A 25,563-nucleotide genomic window follows, 5' to 3' on the forward strand; every position below is an offset into this window, starting at 1 on the left:
TAAAACCCTATGTGTCTTATTTGTCTATACCTATGCCTATGGTAGATATTTGTCTGTAGCTATGCCTATGGTAGATTTTTTTGTCATATTTGTCTGTACCTATGCCTATGGTAGATTTTTTAGTCATATTTGTCTGTACCTATGCCTATGGTAGATATTTGTACCTATGCCTATGGTAGATTTTTGTACCTATGACTATGGTAGATTTTTTAGTCATATTTGTCTGTACCTATGCCTATGGTAGATATTTGTCTGTAGCTATGCCCATGGTAGATTTTTGTAGCTATGCCTATGGTAGATTTTTGTAGCTATGCCTATGGTAGATTTTTTTGTCATATTTGTCTATACCTATGCCTATGGTAGATTTTTGTACCTATGCCTATGGTAGATTTTTTAGTCTTATTTGTCTGTACCTATGCCTATGGTAGATATTTGTACCTATGCCTATGGTAGATTTTTTAGTCATATTTGTCTGTACCTATGCCTATGGTAGATATTTGTACCTATGCCTATGGTAGATTTTTGTACCTATGCCTATGGTAGATTTTTGTACCTATGCCTATGGTAGATTTTTTAGTCATATTTGTCTGTACCTATGCCTATGGTAGATTTTTGTAGCTATGCCTATGGTAGATTTTTGTAGCTATGCCTATGGTAGATATTTTAGTCATATTTGTCTATACCTATGCCTATGGTAGATATTTGTCTGTAGCTATGCCTATGGTAGATTTTTGTGTCATATTTGTCTGTACCTATGCCTATGGTAGATTTTTTAGTCATATTTGTCTGTACCTATGCCTATGGTAGATATTTGTCTGTAGCTATGCCTATGGTAGATTTTTGTAGCTATGCCTATGGTAGATTTTTTAGTCTTATTTGTCTATACCTATGCCTATGGTAGATATTTGTCTGTAGCTATGCCTATGGTAGATTTTTTAGTCATATTTGTCTGTACCTATGCCTATGGTAGATTTTTTAGTCATATTTGTCTGTACCTATGCCTATGGTAGATATTTGTACCTATGACTATGGTAGATTTTTTAGTCATATTTGTCTGTACCTATGCCTATGGTAGATATTTGTCTGTAGCTATGCCCATGGTAGATTTTTGTAGCTATGCCTATGGTAGATTTTTGTACCTATGCCTATGGTAGATTTTTGTACCTATGCCTATGGTAGATTTTTTAGTCATATTTGTCTGTACCTATGCCTATGGTAGATATTTGTCTGTAGCTATGCCTATGGTAGATTTTTGTAGCTATGCCTATGGTAGATTTTTGTAGCTATGCCTATGGTAGATTTTTGTACCTATGCCTATGGTAGATTTTTTAGTCTTATTTGTCTGTAGCTATGCCTATGGTAGATTTTTGTAGCTATGCCTATGGTAGATTTTTGTAGCTATGCCTATGGTAGATTTTTTAGTCATATTTGTCTGTACCTATGCCTATGGTAGATATTTGTCTGTAGCTATGCCTATGGTAGATTTTTGTAGCTATGCCTATGGTAGATTTTTGTAGCTATGCCTATGGTAGATTTTTGTACCTATGCCTATGGTAGATTTTTTAGTCTTATTTGTCTGTAGCTATGCCTATGGTAGATTTTTGTAGCTATGCCCATGGTAGATTTTTGTAGCTATGCCTATGGTAGATTTTTTTGTCATATTTGTCTATACCTATGCCTATGGTAGATTTTTGTACCTATGCCTATGGTAGATTTTTTAGTCTTATTTGTCTGTAGCTATGCCTATGGTAGATATTTGTCTGTAGCTATGCCTATGGTAGATTTTTGTAGCTATGCCTATGGTAGATTTTTTTGTCATATTTGTCTATACCTATGCCTATGGTAGATTTTTGTACCTATGCCTATGGTAGATATTTTAGTCATATTTGTCTATACCTATGCCTATGGTAGATATTTGTCTGTAGCTATGCCTATGGTAGATTTTTTTTGTCATATTTGTCTGTACCTATGCCTATGGTAGATATTTGTACCTATGCCTATGGTAGATTTTTTAGTCATATTTGTCTGTACCTATGCCTATGGTAGATATTTGTCTGTAGCTATGCCTATGGTAGATTTTTTAGTCATATTTGTCTGTACCTATGCCTATGGTAGATTTTTTAGTCATATTTGTCTGTACCTATGCCTATGGTAGATTTTTGTAGCTATGACTATGGTAGATTTTTGTGTCATATTTGTCTGTACCTATGCCTATGGTAGATTTTTTAGTCATATTTGTCTGTACCTATGCCTATGGTAGATATTTGTCTGTAGCTATGCCTATGGTAGATTTTTGTACCTATGCCTATGGTAGATTTTTTAGTCTTATTTGTCTATACCTATGCCTATGGTAGATATTTGTCTGTAGCTATGCCTATGGTAGATTTTTTAGTCATATTTGTCTGTACCTATGCCTATGGTAGATTTTTTAGTCATATTTGTCTGTACCTATGCCTATGGTAGATTTTTGTACCTATGCCTATGGTAGATTTTTTAGTCATATTTGTCTGTACCTATGCCTATGGTAGATATTTGTACCTATGACTATGGTAGATTTTTTAGTCATATTTGTCTGTACCTATGCCTATGGTAGATTTTTGTACCTATGCCTATGGTAGATTTTTTAGTCTTATTTGTCTGTAGCTATGCCTATGGTAGATTTTTGTAGCTATGCCTATGGTAGATTTTTTAGTCATATTTGTCTGTACCTATGCCTATGGTAGATATTTGTCTGTAGCTATGCCTATGGTAGATTTTTGTACCTATGCCTATGGTAGATTTTTTAGTCATATTTGTCTGTACCTATGCCTATGGTAGATTTTTGTACCTATGCCTATGGTAGATTTTTTAGTCATATTTGTCTGTACCTATGCCTATGGTAGATATTTGTACCTATGACTATGGTAGATTTTTTAGTCATATTTGTCTGTACCTATGCCTATGGTAGATTTTTGTACCTATGCCTATGGTAGATTTTTTAGTCTTATTTGTCTGTAGCTATGCCTATGGTAGATTTTTGTACCTATGCCTATGGTAGATTTTTTAGTCTTATTTGTCTGTAGCTATGCCTATGGTAGATTTTTGTGCCTATGGTAGATTTTTTTAGTCATATTTGTCTGTACCTATGCCTATGGTAGATTTTTGTGCCTATGGTAGATTTTTTTAGTCATATTTGTCTGTACCTATGCCCATGGTAGATTTTTTAGTCATATTTGTCTATACCTATGCCTATGGTAGATTTTTTAGTCATATTTGTCTGTACCTATGCCTATGGTAGATTTTTTACAGTTACAACTCGCTTCTCTGTGTTCCTGAGCTGAGAGAGGCAGGGGGATGTTTTGAGAGTGAGATAAGGCTGGAAGCTAATTTTAATATTGTCTACCTATGTGTCTTATTTGTCTATACCTATGCCTATGGTAGATATTTGTCTGTAGCTATGCCTATGGTAGATTTTTTTGTCATATTTGTCTGTACCTATGCCTATGGTAGATTTTTTAGTCATATTTGTCTGTACCTATGCCTATGGTAGATATTTGTACCTATGACTATGGTAGATTTTTTAGTCATATTTGTCTGTACCTATGCCTATGGTAGATATTTGTCTGTAGCTATGCCCATGGTAAATTTTTGTAGCTATGCCTATGGTAGATTTTTTTGTCATATTTGTCTATACCTATGCCTATGGTAGATTTTTGTACCTATGCCTATGGTAGATTTTTTAGTCTTATTTGTCTGTAGCTATGCCTATGGTAGATTTTTGTACCTATGCCTATGGTAGATATTTTAGTCATATTTGTCTATACCTATGCCTATGGTAGATATTTGTACCTATGCCTATGGTAGATTTTTTAGTCATATTTGTCTGTACCTATGCCTATGGTAGATATTTGTACCTATGACTATGGTAGATTTTTTAGTCATATTTGTCTGTACCTATGCCTATGGTAGATATTTGTCTGTAGCTATGCCCATGGTAGATTTTTGTAGCTATGCCTATGGTAGATTTTTGTACCTATGCCTATGGTAGATTTTTGTACCTATGCCTATGGTAGATTTTTTAGTCATATTTGTCTGTACCTATGCCTATGGTAGATATTTGTCTGTAGCTATGCCTATGGTAGATTTTTGTAGCTATGCCTATGGTAGATTTTTGTACCTATGCCTATGGTAGATTTTTTAGTCTTATTTGTCTGTAGCTATGCCTATGGTAGATTTTTGTAGCTATGCCTATGGTAGATTTTTGTAGCTATGCCTATGGTAGATTTTTGTAGCTATGCCTATGGTAGATTTTTGTAGCTATGCCTATGGTAGATTTTTTAGTCATATTTGTCTGTAGCTATGCCTATGGTAGATATTTGTCTGTAGCTATGCCTATGGTAGATTTTTGTAGCTATGCCTATGGTAGATTTTTGTACCTATGCCTATGGTAGATTTTTTAGTCATATTTGTCTGTACCTATGCCTATGGTAGATATTTGTCTGTAGCTATGCCTATGGTAGATTTTTGTAGCTATGCCCATGGTAGATTTTTGTAGCTATGCCTATGGTAGATTTTTTTGTCATATTTGTCTATACCTATGCCTATGGTAGATTTTTGTACCTATGCCTATGGTAGATTTTTTAGTCTTATTTGTCTGTAGCTATGCCTATGGTAGATTTTTGTACCTATGCCTATGGTAGATATTTTAGTCATATTTGTCTATACCTATGCCTATGGTAGATATTTGTCTGTAGCTATGCCTATGGTAGATTTTTTTTGTCATATTTGTCTGTACCTATGCCTATGGTAGATATTTGTACCTATGCCTATGGTAGATTTTTTAGTCATATTTGTCTGTACCTATGCCTATGGTAGATATTTGTCTGTGCCTATGCCTATGGTAGATTTTTTAGTCTTATTTGTCTGTACCTATGCCTATGGTAGATTTTTGTAGCTATGCCTATGGTAGATTTTTGTAGCTATGCCTATGGTAGATTTTTGTAGCTATGCCTATGGTAGATATTTTAGTCATATTTGTCTGTACCTATGCCTATGGTAGATATTTGTCTGTAGCTATGCCTATGGTAGATTTTTGTAGCTATGACTATGGTAGATTTTTGTGTCATATTTGTCTGTACCTATGCCTATGGTAGATTTTTTAGTCATATTTGTCTGTACCTATGCCTATGGTAGATATTTGTCTGTAGCTATGCCTATGGTAGATTTTTTAGTCTTATTTGTCTATACCTATGCCTATGGTAGATATTTGTCTGTAGCTATGGCTATGGTAGATTTTTTAGTCATATTTGTCTGTACCTATGCCTATGGTAGATTTTTTAGTCATATTTGTCTGTACCTATGCCTATGGTAGATTTTTGTACCTATGCCTATGGTAGATTTTTTAGTCATATTTGTCTGTACCTATGCCTATGGTAGATATTTGTACCTATGACTATGGTAGATTTTTTAGTCATATTTGTCTGTACCTATGCCTATGGTAGATTTTTGTACCTATGCCTATGGTAGATTTTTTAGTCTTATTTGTCTGTAGCTATGCCTATGGTAGATTTTTGTACCTATGCCTATGGTAGATTTTTTAGTCTTATTTGTCTGTAGCTATGCCTATGGTAGATTTTTGTAGCTATGCCTATGGTAGATTTTTTAGTCATATTTGTCTGTACCTATGCCTATGGTAGATATTTGTCTGTAGCTATGCCTATGGTAGATTTTTGTAGCTATGCCTATGGTAGATTTTTGTACCTATGCCTATGGTAGATTTTTTAGTCTTATTTGTCTGTAGCTATGCCTATGGTAGATTTTTGTACCTATGCCTATGGTAGATTTTTTTAGTCATATTTGTCTGTACCTATGCCCATGGTAGATTTTTTAGTCATATTTGTCTATACCTATGCCTATGGTAGATTTTTTAGTCATATTTGTCTGTACCTATGCCTATGGTAGATTTTTTACAGTTACAACTCGCTTCTCTGTGTTCCTGAGCTGAGAGAGGCAGGGGGATGTTTTGAGAGTGAGATAAGGCTGGAAGCTAATTTTAATATTGTCTACCTTGAGATAGTTTATAAACCCTCCTCTCACACATCCAGTACCCTAGCAACCACAGAATGCAGAGTAAGTGGACATGCTAGCTGGGGCATATCTTACAGAAGTCAAGCTGCAACACCAGGCTCTCCCATCATCACTTTGGCAAGTATTACGAATAACAGTTTTAAGCTCCGTTTTTTTATTGGAATAAGTTCATATTAGTGACAGAAAGTTACTTTCCCAGTTTCATTAAGATTTTTTTAGGGATTCAGTCTTTATGTTCTGCCATATTCTTCCATACCTATGCCTAGTGTGGTTATCATGGCTGGAAACTGAATAACAGTTTTAAGCTCCATTATTGTATTGGAATAAGTTCATATTAGTGACAGAAAGTTACTTTCCCAGGTTCATCAAGATCTTTTTAGGGATTCAGTCTTTTTGTGCCGCCATATTCTTCCATACCTATGCCTAGTGTGTTATCATGGTTGGAAACTGAATAACAGTTTTAAGCTCCGTTTTTTTTATTGGAATAAGTTCATATTAGTACAACAAGGTTATTTTTCCAGTTTCATCAAGATCTTTTTAGGGATTCAGTCTTTATTTGAATTATAAAGTTGCTATATAGGAATGTATGGGTGTTCAACTTTCTTCCCAAAATAATCTCTGCTAATGGTAACCAGATCTTCCATCTAAATATAGCACAGTAAATGTTATCTGTCCTCGATCTAGCTTGCCATATAATAAATGGCTCCATACAATGTAGCTGCCCCTGCTGAAGTCAAGTTTTCACTTCCAGGATGGATGATAATTCTTCGGTTTGGGTTTGTTGGGGATAAAACTTGGAGTACTGTACTGGTAGCTGCAAACGTTGGACCTCTGCACGGTCTGTCAAATTTTCTTCACGCCACCAGTAGGAAAGTGCTTTAAGCCGGCATGGTTGTTGACCTTACCATACTCACCCTACTGTCTTATACGTTGTCTATTACTATTTACAGTTAAAATGTAGGAATATACAGTATCATAACTTATCTAAAGTGCTTCTATTTTAAAGGATATACCTTGTTACTGTCTCATACAAAGTATTTGTGGATATGGTGTAAAAGTTACCAACTTTTATGACATTTCAGAGGATACAATTTCACTAATTTGGAGCAAAGGTCCACTGGACAACCATGCTACATCGGATATTTCTCTTCAGTATGCTTACATTCAAGAACTAACAAAAAGGTAGTATGAAGTTGTGTGATTTATGGCTTAGCTTCTTTTGATACTAATCTTTAGTGTACATTTACTTAAATTTTAAAATTGCTTTTCATTTCAGACTAAATTTTATTTTATTGAATCAGCTTTGGCTTCAAGTAGTTTTGAATAATTTAAGATTTTTAATTTTGCATTAAATAATTAAATTAAAATATATAAATATTTTTATTTAAAGAGGAACTATCAATTGTTTTAAATTAATATTTTTATTATATAAAAAAATTTGAATAGGTCTTTAATATTATTTTTTTTAGTTTTTGTAACTATTCCTACACTAAACTGTTCCTAAGGCTATGTTCACACGCTGCGTTTTTTGCTGCGTTTTTTCATGCTAATTATGCTAATTTAAAGCAGCAAAGTACAGTACCAGCAAAGTCTATGAGATTTGCAGAATTGCTGTTCACACGCTTGTTCTTTTTTAACCTGCATTTCTTGTTTGTTTATTAGCTGCTTTTTTCAAAGAATGAACATGTCAATTCTCTGCTGCGTTTTTTGCTGCTTTGCTCCATAGGAAGCAATGATAAGGCAAAAACGCAGCAAAAAACGCAGCAAACCAACATTTTGCAAGCAGGTCAAAAGTTCATGGTTTTTCCTACGATTTTTGCCACCTAATTAGCATAAAAAACGCAGCAAAACGCACCATGTGAACTTAGCCTAAATCACTCAGTTGCAAAAACGCAACCGACTGTCCCTTGCTAAGCTATCCTCCTAAACCGTTTTCACATTGAAGACGCTTTAGTAGAATGAATGCGCGTGCACGCGTGTCCCCGGGCATCACATGAGTGCTTAGCTCGCTTCTCATGGGAAGCGAGCCAGCGCTCAGCTGTACTGAATGCATGGCAGCTGTGCCATCCCAGGCACGGCGCCATGTAATCTACTGCGCTGCAACCCCGGGAAACATCTCCCGAGGCTTCAGCGTATATATGCTCTGTATACCGCGATGTGCGGGCACGCCGGCGAGGACGCGCACACGTCATCAGCCGGCGTGCACGTGCCTCCCGGCATTTGTTCAGTTGCGGGACGGCCCAGAAGAGGAGCTTCGTGGGCCGACAGGAGGGTAATTAAGAAGTTTTTTATTTTTAAACCGGTCCAAATGGGTTCAGGGGGGAGGGGGGACCCAAAAAAAAAAAAAAGAAAAAAAAGGTAAATGATAGTTAATCTTTAAATGACTTCTTGTTTAGGTTTTTATATTGTTTGAATTTTTGTATCTTTTTTTCATAATTAAAAAAAAAGTTCTTTACAGGAATTTTGAACAATGGGCATCAAATCTTTAGTAAAGAAAAATAAAAGAGAATCTACAGTACCAGAGAATAAAGAAATACAAGGAACCCCAGGCAAAAATAAGGATGTGACAAAATTAAGTTCAGAACAAACAGTTTCAGAGACAACTAATTCACATTCAACATCAAGATTTTTAGCATTGTATCTTCCATTTCACAATAAGAAGAAACCAAAAAGTGGTGGAAATGTAAAGAAATGTATATGCACTGAAGACTTATTGAAAGCTGCTACTAGACTGTTTGAAAGAAGTCCAAACACTGAAGTGAATTCAAGCGTTAGTAGTGTGAGCTTCTGGTGCAAGCTTGGCGAAGAAGTAGCGCCAAAAACCAAAACGCACAGAAAAAAACTTATCCAAAATTATAGCTTAGCATGTAGAAACCTCTGGGACACAGATTTCAACTTTAGAGAATGTATTATGAAAGTCACCAACAAAGAAAAATGTGAAAAACAAGGAATCCCACGCCAACCTCTTTTTTCTCGAACTATCAGTGAACAAAGTCTGCCTACATTAAAAGAACAAAAAACAGAACCGGAGAATGAAATGAAGAAGGATTATGATGACAGTGCTCTTGGTAAATACAACAAGATTGAAGCAGTGTCTGATGACATGGAATCATTCACTGGAGACAACAGTTACTGTTCAGAGAAAGGGCTACATGAAAGTAATTCAATGGTAAGGATGAATTTGTGATTTATGAGCCCAAAAATATTACAAATAACAATGTTTACACAAAAATACTGACAAAATAACACCAACTGAAGCATTTGAGATTCTGAAGAAAGGTGATAAGTGTAGGGTGACCAATTTGCCACCACTTAATCCACAGCATGGTGATGTTTTACTTTTACAAAGAAGGAAAAGCAAGGGATTGCATAGCAGATCAATTGCAGTTTGATTACATCTCCAGGAACAAGTATACCTTTAAAGGGGAAACATGCTTCAAGGTTATATACAAGCCAAGACACCCACCAGAAGAGGTATGTGAACTTCTTGAAAAGTACATTTTTAGCCTCGGTCAAACTGATAACAGTTGCAGGCTAACTCAGTACTTTGGAAATCCAAATACAATGCACCTTAAAGCCCATGGTAATCGCAAACACTACAAGAACAAGATATTTTTTACTACTGCACCACCAATCATTAAAGAACAGAGGGAAAACTTATCACAGCCACCCATGAAAGTTTATAAAGCACAGTGTACACGTTTCATACCTCCACAATATGAAGCTGCTTTAGGACCGCGTGATGTAAAGCAGGCACAAAACAGTGCTATGAGAGAGTGTGTAAAGCGTTGTTTGTGCCAAGATGATGTTTATTCCATAGTTGAATTGGAGCGCTTGTTTGGTGGTTTTGTAAAGCAGCTAGATGTCCTACATGATTTCTATTGTATCCTTGCAAAAGAAGAACTAATAGAAGAAGCGAATACATTTGCAAAACACAAGGACAGCAACTTCAGTTGTGACACAACTTTCGAGTTTGGTCATTTTTATGTGACTACTGTTACATTTAACCACCCTGCTTTTCAAAATGCATGTGTAATTCCAATTTTCATATTGATGCACCAAAAGAAAGATGAAGGTACACACAGAAAGTTCTTCAATTTTATTTCTGAAAAGTGTCCAGCATTTAACAGCAACATGGTGAAAATCATTACTGACCGTGAAAAGGCAATTACAAACAGTATAGATGCACAGCTTCCCCAGGTTAAATGATTCCTGTGTTGGAACCACATGAGGAAAGATGTGCAATACTGAACGCAAAGGCATGGTTGACAACAAATGGACAAATTAACATATGAAAGCTGTATTTACAGTTAAATGAACAGCAAGACACCAAACGAATATGTAAGTAAGTTAGAAGAACTTAGCCAACATTGGACAGAAGAATTCCTCACTTACTATAAGAAGCACCTGGAATCAGATATCCTCAATTACTGTGCAAGGTGGCTTTTAGAAGAACACATGTTCATAGAACCTTCAGGAATAACAACAAATCAAAGTGAGAGTTTTAATTCTGTGCTAAGAAGACATCATGATGGGAAAGAAATAAACATGGAAGGTTTTGTTCTGTCTATGTTTTACTTAACTTCTTACTACACGAAGGAAGTTCTGAGAGGGAGATGTGGACTGGGTAACTTCAACCTGAAAGGAGAGTTCTGAGCTCTAAACCCAGCAGATGTATCATTTCCTGAAGTACTGGTAACACTCGAAAGCTTGGCGGAATTTTTAAAGGAACAAAAACTTGTGATCACAAAAGAAAATGCATGTAAAACAGGAAGCCATCTGCCAAGAAGAACAATGGCAGAAGGAATTCTCAATACACCAGGTGGTATTGTGTTGGTGCCACAGCAGAAAGTATTCCTCGTTAAAGGTTTTAAAAATGAATCTTACATTGTGCAACTTTTCCCAAAGACTTCTTGTTCATGTCCACAATCCAGACAGTGTCACCACATTATGGCAGTTCTGCTATCAGTGGGATTGGATCCAAGGGAAGAGACAGATGAAGGAAATCTAAGCAGGTTGTACAAAAAACAAAGGGGAAAAGGAAAAAGTGGACGGAAGTTCACTTCTAAACCATGATTGACATCTCCAGCTGATGACTCAATCCAAAGCATGAATCGAAATAATGGAGACGAGGAGGCAACACTTACAACACAAGTTATGCCAGGATACAGTGCACGAACTGCAAAAATTGTTAAAATATCACCACCTGAACCATCCGTAGGTATGCCTAAACTTCATGTCATAACCACAAAAAAGGTTGTTCTGAATTACAAGCAGTGGTTCCAGGCACGGTAAAAGTTATCACAGTTACTGGTGATACAACTGTGACACTCCCAGAAGTAAGCAGTCAGTGGTGGTCAGATGCAGATTTTACACCAACAGTGCAACCAGGACCTCAAAACTTTTGTACTGTTAATTGGATGACTAATTTATGTAATACAATTTGGGAAGCCAATTCAAGCATCTGTTATGCAGGAGTGAATTGTTGCCAGCCTAATAGAAATGTGTGTGCAACAGAGGAAGATATGAAAATGGTTTTCTGTGACTTTGCATGCCAAGATTGGTACCACAAAGCACTAGTGAAGGACTATCTGATAAACAATTACCATCTATGTACAAATGCAGAAAATGTCAAAATGCTGAATAGGAGGTGTAAAGTACCTTTTCCTTGTTAGTATGTAACATTATTAAGCAACTTATGGTTTAAGTGTAAACAGAATATGTTTGATTTCTTTTTAACCCCTTACTTACCGGGGACGTATTAGTACGCATATCTGCGTACCGCCGGTTCAGTGAGGGCTCCGGCGCTGAGCCCTCACTGAACCGAGCACATGTCAGCTGATTCTTACAGCTGACATGTGCCCGCAACAGCCGCGGGTGGAATCGCGATCCACCCGCGGCTGTTAACCAGTTAAATGCCGCTGTCAATCTCCGACAGCAGCATTTAACGCGCGCTTCCGGGTAGCGCGTCATAAGCCCCGCCCACCGGCGACCCCGTCACGTGATCGCGGGTCGCCGATGGGCGTGCATGACAACCCAGGGTCTGCAGCAGACGCCTGTGGTTGTCATGATCTTGTCGCTATGAGCGCCACCTAGTGGTCGGCGCTCATAGCACAGGACCATTTCTGCTGCATGCAGGGGATCTGCTGGTCCCCTGTATGTAGCAGAGGCGATCGGACAGTTGCTGCTTCTAGTCTCCTATGGAGACTATAGAAGCATGCAAAAAGTAAAAAAAAAAAAGTTTTTAAAAATATAAAAAAAAATAAAAAAATATAAAAGTTTAAATCACCCCCCTTTCGCCCCATTCAAAATAAAATATATAAAAAAAAAAACCACATACACATATTTGGTATCGCCGCGTTCAGAATCGCCCGATCTATCAAAATAAAAAAAGAATTATTCCGATCGGTAAACGGCGTAGCGAGAAAAAAATTCTAAACGCCAGAATTACGTTTTTTGGTCGCCGCAAAATTGCAATAAAATGCAATAACGGGCGATCAAAACATCGGATCTACCCCAAATGTTATCAATAAAAACGTCAGCCTGGCACGCAAAAAATAAGCCATCAACCAGCCCCAGATCACGAAAAATGGAGACGCTACGGGTCTTAGAAAATGGCGCTATTTTTTTATTTTTTTTTTTACCAAATTTTGGAATTTTTTTTCACCACTTAAATATAAAAGAACCTATACATGTTTGGTGTCTATGAACTCGTAATGACCTGTAGAATAAGAAGGGCAGGTCAGTTTTAGCATTCAGTGAACATGGTAAAAAAAATAAATAAAAAACAACTGGGGTATTGCACTTTTTTTGCAATTTTACCGCACTTGGAATTTTTTTCCTGTTTTCCCGTACAGGATATGATAAAACTAGTAATGGCGTTGAAAAGTACAACTCGTCCCGCAAAAAATAAGCCCTCACATGGCCATATTGACCAAAAAATAAAAACGCTATGGCTCTGGGAACAAGGGGAGCAAAAACGAAAATGCAAAAACGAAAAATGCTCCGGGGCTTAAGGGGTTAAAGAGTAACTATAAATTTTTTGTTATTAACATTTATTATATAAAAAAAAAAAATTTTTGAATAAGTCTTTTTTTTTTATTCTTACATTTTTCACACATCCTACAATAATCTGTCCCTAAATCACTAATTTGAAAACATGCAACTAACTGTCCCTCGCTAAACTATTCTCCTAAAGCGTATTCAGATTGAAGACGTTTTAGGAGAATGAATGCCCGAGGATGTGCGTGCACGCGCATTCCGGCAACTGTTCAGTTGCACTTTGGCCCAGAACAGGAGCTTCGTGGGCCGGCAGGAGGGTAAGTAAGAAGTTTTCTTATTTTAAACAGGTCCTAATGGGTTAAGGGGGTTCTAGAAAAAAAACCTTCAAACATGATAGTTACCCTTTAATATGGTTTTGTCAAGTATTCGTAATCCATTCAGTTGTGTAAATGTTAACTTAAATATTTCTCCCAAATAAAATAGTTTTATGTAACATAGATGCTATGTTTTGATTTGTTTTAAATAAGGTTATGTCAATATTCGTAATCCATTCAGTCATGTAAGTGTTAACTTAATTATTTTTCTGTAATGAAAATACTTTTATGTAACTTATACTTCATCATCTAATCTAGGATTCAGCATTCATTTCAAATCTACAGTAACATATATGTGACTTGTGTTTACAACAGACAGCTTAATTTCGCCTCATAAGGGCTTGTTCACACAGGCAGCGTTTTCGCGTTTTTTCAGCGCATCCATTCTGCGCTGAAAAAACGAGCCTATTGTTGTCAATGGGCTAGTGCAGACACTCCGCTTTTTCTGCGCATCGAACGGATGCGCAGAAAAAAGCGACAGCATGTCCGTTTTTGCCGCGCAGAACGGACTGCCGCCGCCTATTTGAATGACTGTGTGCGCTAAAAACCAGCGACACAGTAATTCAGCATGCACTTCTTATGCTTGTGCGCATAAAAAGCGCATGCACATAACGGAGCCGAAACGGCCAGTGTGAGTGAGCCCTTAATTTTTTTTTTAAATACAGTAAACTGTATATTTTATTTTATCAGTAAACTGAGATCAGAGAGATTAAGAAAACCATTTAAAAAAACTGTGCCATTGCCATAGTCTTGTGTGAAAATCAAACAAACAAAAACAAGGGCTTTAAGGCAAAATTTTTCGATAAAGATCTACTTAGGGATTCACTGTTTATTTGAAATGTAAAGTTATTATATAGGAATGCATGAATTAACATTGTTGAAAACAGAATTACATTTTTAAGCTCTGTTTTTCTTGTTGGAATAAGTTCATATTAATGACAAACTTATTTTCAGAGTTGCATCAAGATCTTATTAGGGATTCAGTGCTTATTTGAAATTTAAAGTTACTATATAGAAATGTATGGGTTTGCCTTGTTGAAAACACAATTACAGTTTTAACCTCTGCTAATTTATTTTTAAATAGAGTGAAGTGGAAAGGAAAAATACATTAAAAAAATTAAACTGTAAAAAAAAACTACCATAGGCCTAGGTATAGAAGAATATGGCGGTGCATAAAGACTGAATCCCTAAAAAGATCTTAATGAAACTTGGAAGATAACCTTGTTGTACTAATATTAATTTATTCCAATAAAAAAAAAAACAGAGCTTAAAACCGTTATTCAGTTTCCAACCATGATAACACACTAGGCATAGGTATGGAAGAATATGGCGGCGCATAAAGACTGAATCCCTAAAAAGATCTTAATGAAACTTGGAAGATAACCTTGTTGTACTAATATGAACTTATTCCAATAAAAAAAACAGAGCTTAAAACCGTTATTCAGTTTCCAAAAAAGTTAACCCCTACATTCATGTATAGCAACTTTATGTCAAATAAATACATAAGTAAATAAATTGGTTATTCTGCTTTAAATAGAGTGAAGTGGAAAGGAAAACTTAATTAAGAAAATGAAACTGTAAAAAAAAAAACTACCATAGGCATAGGTATAGATAAATGTGGCACATAGGGTTTTAGTATGCACCGTCTAGCCTAGACTACTCCTCACCTAAAGCTCTGTAGGGTCCAGGCTAGACTACTTCTCACCTAAAGCACTGTAGGGTCCAGGCTAGACTACTTCTCACCTAAAGCTCTGTAGGGTCCAGGCTAGACTACTCCTCACCTATAGCTCTGTAGTGCTCAGGCTAGACTACTTCTCACCTAAAGCTCTGTAGGGTCCAGCCTAGACTACTCCTCACCTATAGCTCTGTAGGGTCCAGGCTAGACTACTCCTCACCTATAGCTCTGTAGTGCTCAGGCTAGACTACTCCTCACCTAAAACTCTGTAGGGTCCGGGATAGACTACTCCTCACCTAAAGCTCTTCAGTGCTCAGGCTAGACTACTTCTCACCTAAAGCTCTGTAGAGTCCAGGCTAGACTACTCCTCACCTATAGCTCTGTAGGGTCCAGGCTAGACTACTCCTCACCTATAGCTCTGTAGGGTCCAGGCTAGACTACTCCTCACCTAAAACTCTGTAGGGTCCGGGATAGACTACTCCTCACCTAAAGCTCTTCAGTGCTCAGGCTAGACTATTCCTCACCTATAGCTCTTCAGTGCTCAGGCTAGACTACGCCTCACCTAAAACTCTGTAGAGTCCAGGCTAGACTACTTCTCACCTAAAGCTCTGTAGGGTCCAGGCTAGACTACTCCTCACCTAAAGCTCTTCAGTGCTCAGGCTAGACTACTCCTCACCTAAAGCTCTGTAGAGTCCAGGCTAGACTACTCCTCACCTAAAACTCTGTAGGGTCCGGGATAGACTACTCCTCACCTAAAGCTCTTCAGTGCTCAGGCTAGACTATTCCTCACCTAAAGCTCTGTAGGGTCCGGGATAGACTACTCCTCACCTATAGCTCTTCAGTGCTCAGGCTAGACTATTCCTCACCTAAAGCTCTGTAGGGTCCGGGATAGACTACTCCTCACCTAAAGCTCTTCAGTGCTCAGGCTAGACTACTCCTCACCTAAAACTCTGTAGGGTCCAGGATAGACTACTCCTCACCTATAGCTCTTCAGTGCTCAGGCTAGACTACTCCTCACCTATAGCTCTGTAGAGTCCAGGCTAGACTACTCCTCACCTAAAACTCTGTAGAGTCCAGGCTAGACTACTCCTCACCTATAGCTCTGTAGAGTCCAGGCTAGACTACTCCTCACCTAAAGCTCTGTAGGGTCCAGGCTAGACTACTCCTCACCTAAAGCTCTGTAGGGTCCAGGCTAGACTACTTCTCACCTAAAGCTCTGTAGGGTCCAGGCTAGACTACTTCTCACCTAAAGCTCTGTAGGGTCCAGGCTAGACTACTTCTCACCTAAAACTCTGTAGGGTCCGGGATAGACTTCTCCTCACTGCAATATACCAGTCTTAAGCCTCCATCAAACACGTGCACTGCCACTTCCTGTTAGGAACTTCCGCCCTGCGCTGGTAAAGCTCCGCCTCTTCGGGTGACGTCATCTTTCGCTGCCTCCGCTCTGTAAACCCGGTTATTTGTGTGCGTGCAGCCAGGATGAGCGCCGAGGTGCAGAAGGGGAAGAAGAGAGGAAAGGCGCAGTATGTGAGCAATGCCAAGCGGCACCGGGGCGGACGGCAGCTGGAGGTGGGCATGCAGGGGGTCCTCATCACCTGCAACATGAACGAGAGGAAGTGCGTGGGGGAAGCGTACAGCCTGCTCAACGAGTATGGAGACCTGCTGTACGGCGCCGAGAAGGTGGGTGCCGCCTGTGAGGCGGGGGGCTGCGATCCCACCTGGGGAACTACAACTCCCAGCATGCAATGACAGCTGCACATCGTAAGAGCATGCTGGGAGTTGTAGTCCTGTAACAGCTGCTGATTCTTTCCAATTTTGTAGTTCGGCTGCAGCCTTGGGACCTGTGCACATAGCATGGATTTACTGACCGATCCGTCTGAACTAGAACGCTTTTTGTGTTTTTTTTTTGTTTGTTTTTTTGCAGCAAGGATAAAAATCCACACAGATTGTTTCCCATTGCATGTGAATATAGTCATAGACACCCCAGTAACTTGCATTGGATGCAGATTTGCTGTGGATAGGTTTTATTTATATATATATATATATATATATATATATATATATATATATATATATATATATAAATTAATATGTATTATATGAAATAATGCCTATTAAATATTAACTTTATATATTATAAATTAAATATATATTTAATGTTAATATTAGGTGTTTATGATTTGCATATTAATGTTAAACATTTTAATGGTATATTATCATTAAAATGTTTAACATTAAAATATGTATTATATAAAATCATAATACATATTAAATAATAACGTTAAATATATCTATTTAATTTATAATATATTTAATGTTCATATTTAATATGTATTTATTTATATTATAATAGGTGGGCACTAGGACCCTAACTGATGGTTAGAGCGGGCGTGTGCCATGCCCCATTGGATTGCAGTTGTGGCCGCCTCTTCTCTATTCATTTTGTATGTGACCTCTGGAGATGGCGCCGTACTGTACTCTATCTCCAGCAGTCAGTGCCATGTTATCGGGATTAGGAGGGGTCTTGGCAGTCAGACCCACATCAATCATCTCTCCTGGGAATAGCCTTGCAATGTTGGGAATAGCCCTTTAAAAATGTGATTCTGTGAGAAGATCGTAAACGTCCAGATGTCTAGAAAATAAGAAAAGTGATCGATAACGCTGTATAAAAGTCTACACTGACCGGGGTCCGTTCCAGTTGGAATCTAGTTTTCATTGTTGTCGCTGCAGTTCGGCACCAGTCAGACCAGGGATCTCGGTTCTGGAGATAGACACCAGTACAAACTATTAGGCTGTGTGCCCACGTAGCGTTTTTCAAGCGTTTTTGATGCGGAATTTCCGCAGCGGAAACGCTTGTAAAACGCTTGGTAACCCGCACCCCATGGTCCCCAATGGGATTCCGCAAGTTCTATGCACATGCTGCGTTTTTTTCCGCAGCGTTTATGCTGCGTTCAAAAATCCGCAGCATGTCAATTAATTTTGCGTTTCCGCAAGCAGAATTGCCATAGTCCAATGCATAAAAAACGCAAGGCAATTCCGCATGTGGAAAACGCGTGATAAACGCGCGAAAAACGCGCGATAAACGCGTGCGGAATTCCGCATGCGTTTTTCCGGGAGAGGACTTGCATTTATGCAGCAGAAATTTTCTGCTTCATAAATGCAACGTGGGCACATAGCCTTAGACATGCCATATCCTGTCCTGAGAACTCCTTTAAAGGGACACAGAGCGACTGTTCAGACTAAGCTCCGCCGCTCGGTGCTTCACAGCAGCCAATCATTTAAATTCTCCTTCCTACCAGCTTGTTTTCCATCAATTACCATCTCCCTCTTCTTTGATTGACAGCTCTGGCTTCATAGGGCCAGAAAAGGGAAGAAAGATGGAAACCAAGCAGGTGGGAAGGTGTATATAAATGATTGGCTCCGCCATGATGCAGCGAGCACGTGTGCTTGGTTTGAACAGTCATTCTGTGCGGAGGGGTCTTTGGATGAGAGGGTGTGTCCAAACGTTTGGTCTGTACTGTATATCCCTATCACATGTAAAGCGCCATGGAATAAATGGCGCTATAATAATAAAAATAATAATTCTGTGCTGACAGTCCCTTTAATGGCACATCATCAAGATATGACATCACTTTCTGCTCGGTTCGGGTCTGACTACCTGAACCTCCAACAATCATGAGAATTAGAGAAGAGACCGACGATCATGTAACTCGGTCGAGGATCACAGTGCAATGCTTGGACTGGCCGACAGCTCACCTGACGGCTCCCGATCGTGGCTTCTGCCTGTATGAAGTTGTTCCTTCCTGATATAAAAATAAATGCCGTTGGTGGATCTAACTTTTTCCTTTTTCTCCATTGACAGCTCTGCGATAAAGAAGACAGACTTTCGGGCAGCGAAGAGGAAGAAGATGATGACGACGTTGAAGCCGCTTTGAAGAAAGAAGTTGACCAGATTCGTACATCAACTGAAAAGAATTTACGCAGATTTCAGTCAGTAGAAAGTGGCGCTAATAATGTTGTTTTCATTAGGACCCTCCATGTAGGTAAGATCATGTCCCCCCCTCTACATGGCTGTTGCTGGGAGGTGGATTCCCCTGCTGCAGATCTGTTAACAGAAACTCCTGGTCTCTTTCATTCATGTGAATGGGGTCGTATCCGAGGCAGGTGGATGGATTTCTACAAGCCCCGTTTAGATAAATGAGGCATTCAAGGAAATTTCTGTAACAGATCTGTTTCCAGGTGCTGTATCCTCAACAAAATCAAAATCTTCACCATATGCAGTAGAAATGCTGCATATTTACTGCAATTTTCACCCTCTGTATTGCAAGGGGTGAAAATGCACAACATAAAATTGACCTTGAATGGGAAATCCAGAGTATCGCACAACCTGAGCTGCTGATTTTTAACAAATTAAAATCCCCATTTTATCCCTCCAATAAGAATAGAGATTTAAAACCAAAAAACATATTTGGTATCACCGTGTGCATAAAAGTCTGGTCTGTCAAAATGTAAAATTAACCTGTCCTCGGCCCGGGTCGTCTCGCTTCGCTTCCCTCCTCGGCCCGGGTCGTCTCGCTTCGCTTCCCTCCTCGGCCCGGGTCGTCTCGCTTCGCTTCCCTCCTCGGCCCGGGTCGTCTCGCTTCCCTCCCCTCCTCGGCCCGGGTTGTCTCGCTTCGCTTCGCTTCCCTCCCCTCCTCGGCCCGGGTCGTCTCGCTTCGCTTCCCTCCCCTCCTCGGCCCGGGTCGCCTCGCTTCGCTTCGCTTCCCTCCCCTCCTCGGCCCGGGTCGCCTCGCTTCGCTTCCCTTCCCTCCCCTCCTCGGCCCGGGTCGCCTCGCTTCGCTTCCCTTCCCTCCCCTCCTCGGCCCGGGTCGCCTCGCTTCGCTTCCCTTCCCTCCCCTCCTCGGCCCGGGTCGTCTCGCTTCGCTTCCCTTCCCTCCCCTCCTCGGCCCGGGTCGTCTCGCTTCGCTTCCCTTCCCTCCCCTCCTCGGCCCGGGTCGTCTCGCTTCGCTTCCCTTCCCTCCCCTCCTCGGCCCGGGTCGTCTCGCTTCGCTTCCCTTCCCTCCTCGGCCTCGGTCGTCTCGCTTCCCTTATTTCTGCTGTTTTTAGGTGAAAATAAAAATTAATATATGAAATGTGTTTTTTTTTTTATTTTATGACGACAAAGGACTGCTAAAATGTGTTCCCTTTTAGTTTTTTAGTTTTTATAAATTTGACATTTTTTGATGTGGGCAAAGCTAGAAACTGATCTAAACTAGGAATGTTTTTGTTCTTTGTTGTTTTTTTTTGCCATTTTTATTTATGCTTCTTTTTTCATTGCATACAATATTCTCCTATAAGGTCTTAAATGATAACCTACCAATACATTTTTTTTTTTATTTGCTGATTCCTTCTGTAACTGGGGCTGGTATTTTAGCCCCAGTTGCAAGGAAATTTCAGCTTCCAGCCTATATAGTGGAGGTTTCTCTTTTTAGAGCGTCGGTGCAGGGATGAATGAGGACTGCCCGGACTTTTAATGCCTATGGACTGTCTAGAATTAGTTATTAAACCTATACAGTAAACACTGCAAAGAGGAAGAAAATATCAAAATGGCAAAACCTGTGTTTTTTTTCAGTCACCAAACCTCCCTTCTATTTTTAATGTTTGTGATGTTTTGTTTCAGAGCCGGAGAAGTTGGTTCACCACATTTTAAAAGATCTGAACACTACAAAGAAGAAGAAGACGAGGGTCATCCTTCGTATGTTACCAGTCACTGGTACTTGTAAAGCTTTCCCCGAGGATCTCAAGAAATACGCAGAGACATTCTTCCATCCTTGGTTTAAAGCTCCCAACAAAGGAACTTTTCAGATTGTGTATAAGGCAAGAAATAATAATCACATGAACAGAGAGGAGGTGATAAAGGACCTGGCAGGTGAGAAATTATGGCGGCAGCACAGCACGAGCTCTATGTTATATTATAGTCGTGCAAAGCTTGCAATTGACAGTATTGCATATCTAATGGTTATACTGCAGTAAGCACAACATTATTTAACGTTTCAGCTGAAAAACCCTTCATCAGACTTATAGGCTAAGATCACTGCATATGGGTTAAGGGGATCTAGGGTGCGGGGTGTGCTTTCCCCCAAACATGGACAACCAGTATCAAACTAATGCCAGAATTGCTGTTTTTGACCATCCAATGTCTCAAAAAAGAAATGTGTTCAAAAATGATGAAAACTACTCAAAGAAACAAGCCTCTACAAAACTGTCTTACAGCTTTTAGAACAACAGACAAAAAAATTGTTAAATGTAAAAAGTGATTTTTCTTGTGCACAAGTACTAACTGGTAAAAAGAAAAGTCTTTTTTTTAAGTATCACCATAATTGTATTAACCTGTACTGTAAAACTATCATTTATGAGATTCTGAATGCCATAAAAAAATTAAATGAACACTGAGGAAGAGGCATTTTTGCTTTATTTAATTTCCCAGGGGAGCATTGCATGGCCTATAAGTCTCCCTTTGCCAGGGGATGTCAGACTCAAACACAGAGAGGGCCAGAATGAAACACATGGACAAAGACGTGGTCCAACCAGTATACAGAATAATGGGCCCCACGTAGTCCTCCACGCACAATAATGGGCCCCACCTAGGACTGGTGGTTCTGGTGTCGAGTGCCAAATAAAACCACTCCGGGGACCAGATGAGTTTTACATGTATGCCCTATTCCAACCTTGCCCTTCTTCAAAAAGAGAAACATTTAACATTTAGACACCCTTTAAAAAAATACAAAAAAACAACCCTAAAGTTGCTGTTTTCTGTTCATGCAAAATGAAATAAAAGGTGACCGAAAAGTAAAATGTTCCTGTTTTTAATAAAAAATTTTCTTCTGGATTGACGGACACGGTTTTATATTCCAGGAATTGTTGGGAATCTGAATCCGGAGAATAAGGTGGACCTGACAAACCCTGAGCTCACCATTGTAGTGGAGATCATCAGGAACGTCTGCTGTCTGAGCGTGGTGAAGGACTACACACTGTTCAGAAAGTACAACCTACAGGAGGTGGTAAAGAGCGCCAAAGAGGAGAAGCCACAGGAACCAGTCGGGGATGTTGGGAAGGAGAAAACACAAGAGCAAAGCAAAGAGGACCCTGCAGTGGTCTGTGACTCCTAAAAAAACACGTACATGTAGGGCCCAGGAGGAATAGGGTCTGCAAACATCCAAAAATATCAACATTTTGTGGATTTTAAGGGCAAACTGTAATTGGTCAAGAACAAAAAAATTCTATGTTGGTTTAGTAATATAAACCCTTTTAGCTGCTGGTTTTTTTTTTTGGGTCCTTTTGTACATTTTTGCCTCCTTCCTTAGAGCAGCACTTTGAGTGATTTTTCGATTTTAGTAACGTCATGGTGCACATGGATGGTCTGGTCATTGTGTTGTTTTCCAATTCTGTTTACTATGACATAAAAACTGGTTTCTTGTGGAGAAAAAAATTTCAAAAATTGTGAGTGATGTATCTGTAAGCCGGAAGCCATGGTCCACGGAGCATATTAATTACCATCTGATGGGGCAAAATGTGATTCTGTGCTTTATCTCCAAATTAAAAACCTAAGGGGAAAGTGTCAGGAATGTCACGAGTCAACCCCCAACCTCATAGACCCACCATTGATATTTTACAGGGTATCTGGTGCCATTTAATGGTTTGGTTTTTGGTCCTTTGTGTAGCTCACGGGACCTGCCTGCTCTCCTGAATGTCTGTTTTACTAAACACTTGTATTTCCCATGAAATAGCCATGCTTCAGCATTTTATTTTAGAGCTGTGTTCTGCTGTTCTCCAAAGTAACTATGAGCGGTGGGGTGGACATGTGTCTGGTATTAATGATCTATCCTGAGAATAGATCTTCAATATCAAAAGACTGGCCAATCCCTTTAACAAAAAAAAAAAAAAAATTATATATTTTTAAAGAGGTGCTGTAAAATGTCTAACTTTATTACATTTGGGTAGAGAAATGCATGTGTTCGTTGTCACCTCTTTATGAAATAACATCCACCAAAAGAAAGTTTTGTAAATAAATATTTTTACCCTGTTTTTAAAGTTTCTACTTTTTCAATTTTAAAGGAAATGTGCCATCAGAAAATGACCCATTGTTTGAAAGGAACCTTTAATGTGAAATGAACACAACTATTAACCTGTTCTAAAGCTGTGCGCCCCCTGGCTACCGGGAGGAAATTAACTTTATTAAGTGGAATAGTGAGATTAAATTTCTGCAAGTTTCATTGAAAGGAAAAATCGCAGACATTTATACAATACATTTTTGCCATGTCAACATATACCGCGGGTGACAGAAGTATTGAACACGTCACTAATTTTTTAAGTAAATCTATTTCTAAAGGTGCTATTGACATGAAATTCTCATCAGATGTCGGTAACAACCCATCCAATCCACACAGTTGCACCTCCACCGATAAGACATTGATGACCTTTTCTAAGGATAGGCCATCAATGTTAAAGTCCTGGACAATCCCTCTAAGGCTATGTGCCCACGATGCAGAAATGCTCCGGATTTTTCCTGAGCGTTTCTGCATCTCCCCTGGCAGAAAAAACGCATGCGGATTGTACATGCGGGTTATCAAGCGATTTTAGCATCACTTGGAAAGTGCTTGACAACTTGGTCACACTATATAAATCCATGCAACCGGCATGGATTTATATAGTGTGACCAAGTTATAGTTAAAAAGAATGGTAAAAAATAAACATTATACTTACCTTCTGATGGCCCCCGGTCTCCGTGTTGGGTGGCTCGCTGTGGTCAAAAATTACCTTCGATGACATCATTTAGTCGACGTCGGCGGTCGCGTGACCTGTCGCATGACTAAACTACGTCATGGAAGGTCCTTTTTAGACCATCGCGAGCTGCCGGGATGCCAGGACGCATTGTACAGGAGACCAGGGGCCATCAGAAGGTGAGTATAATGTATTTTTTTTTTTTTTTTTACAAGTACTATGGTACCCGGGTCTGGAGGAGAGTCTCCTCTTCTCCAGACCCGGGTACCATCCGCACATTGAATCGCTTAATATCCGCATGTGCACATGTAGTCATGCGGATATTAAGCGATTCAATGCAAGTCAATGGCGGCAAAAACGCCGCGCTTAAGCAAAATAATTGGTAGTGCTGCGGATTTTTCCGCAATGATAATCCGCAGCGGAAATTTCCGCAGCATGTGCACAGCACATGCAGATTATCATTGGGGAACATGGCAGGCCTTCTACCAAGCGTTTTTGTGTTGGTGCGGTGGAATTGCCGCTGCGGAAAAGCTTAAACGCATAGTGGGCACACAGCCTAAATGACACCTGCTTAACCCAGCAGGAATGTCGGTGTTGCCTCAAAAACACTAAAGTAGACACAGCCCTGGGACCGGATGGCATATACCCCCGAGTACTGCAGGAATTATGTTCCATAATGGGACAGGCAGTTCTTTCTAATATTAAAAGATTACGTAATACAGACTGGCGCACAGCAAATGTGCCAGTATTCAAAAAGGAGACGAAATCTGAGCCTGGAAATTTTAGGTCGGTAAGTTTGACCTCCACTATGGACAAAATCTTTTCAGGGTTTCCTAAGAGATGCTATTCTGGGGTATCCCAATAGGAATAAACTCATGACTTACTATCAACATATGTTTATGTAGGATCGGTCCTGCCAAACCAATATGATTAGCTTCTGTGAGGAGGTAAGTTCCAGATTGGACCAGGGTAACATCATGGATGTTGTCTACAAGGACTGATCAAAGGCCTTTGATATGGTGCCACATAAAATGAGAAGAATGGGACTGGTGGAAAATCCGTAACTGGGTTAATTTTTCCAAAATACACAATTTTTTTTTATTTATTTATTTATTTTTTTTAGGGGACCAACTTCACTTTAAGGGTGCAGTCTGACTGCTGTATTACTCACGCGAGGATTGCATCTCTATCCTCGGACTGGCCGTCGGCTCTCCAGACCTGAGCATGACGGCTGCATAGAAATGAAAGCAGTCACGCGCATGTCGGGAGAGCCGACGGCCAGTCCGAGGATAGTGATGCAATCCTCGCGTGAGTCATACAGCAGTCTGACTGCACCATTGAAGTGACTTTGAAGAACCTATGTCAGGAAACCCCTCACTGTGTTCAAAATCACATTCAGGAAGTTTAACCCTTCAGGTTTTTCACAGGAATAATAGCAAAGTGGAAGAAAATAATGAAAATTGTGTTTTTCACAAAATTATTGCTTTACCTCCAAATGTTTCATTTTCACATGGGTAACAGGAGAAAATGAACCACCCAATTTGTTGTGCAATTTCTCCTGAGTATGACTATTCACCATATATGGGTGAAAACTACGGTTTGGGTGCATGGCAGGGCTCGGAAGGGAAGGAGCGCTATTTGACATTTCGATCGCAGATTTGGTCAAAATAGTGTGGACGTCATGTC

The 25,563-nt window shown here is 39.4% G+C and overlaps 2 protein-coding genes across 2 annotated transcripts in view; one reads left to right on the top strand and one right to left on the bottom strand.

The window, feature by feature from the left end:
* Nucleotides 1-16,520, bottom strand: part of LOC141162170 (acyl-coenzyme A synthetase ACSM3, mitochondrial-like) — a 52,659-nt gene extending 36,139 nt beyond the window's left edge. The window contains exon 1 of the mRNA XM_073647982.1: nucleotides 16,402-16,520. The gene's annotated coding sequence lies outside the window, so the exon portion shown is untranslated. The remainder of the gene's footprint in view (nucleotides 1-16,401) is intronic.
* On the top strand, nucleotides 16,503-23,181 carry THUMPD1 (THUMP domain 1 NAT10 acetyltransferase adaptor). Its single transcript, XM_073647984.1, has 4 exons — nucleotides 16,503-16,797; nucleotides 18,980-19,160; nucleotides 20,777-21,025; nucleotides 22,012-23,181. The coding sequence occupies exons 1-4, from the start codon at nucleotides 16,597-16,599 to the stop codon at nucleotides 22,263-22,265; spliced, it is 885 nt and encodes a 294-aa protein (XP_073504085.1). The 5' UTR covers nucleotides 16,503-16,596; the 3' UTR covers nucleotides 22,266-23,181.
* Nucleotides 23,182-25,563: the final 2,382 nt, after the last annotated feature.

This window comes from Phyllobates terribilis, unplaced genomic scaffold (assembly GCF_046119375.1).
Source record: "Phyllobates terribilis strain yellow unplaced genomic scaffold, ASM4611937v1 Scaffold_9__5_contigs__length_417890890, whole genome shotgun sequence".
Taxonomy (NCBI): domain Eukaryota; kingdom Metazoa; phylum Chordata; class Amphibia; order Anura; family Dendrobatidae; genus Phyllobates; species Phyllobates terribilis.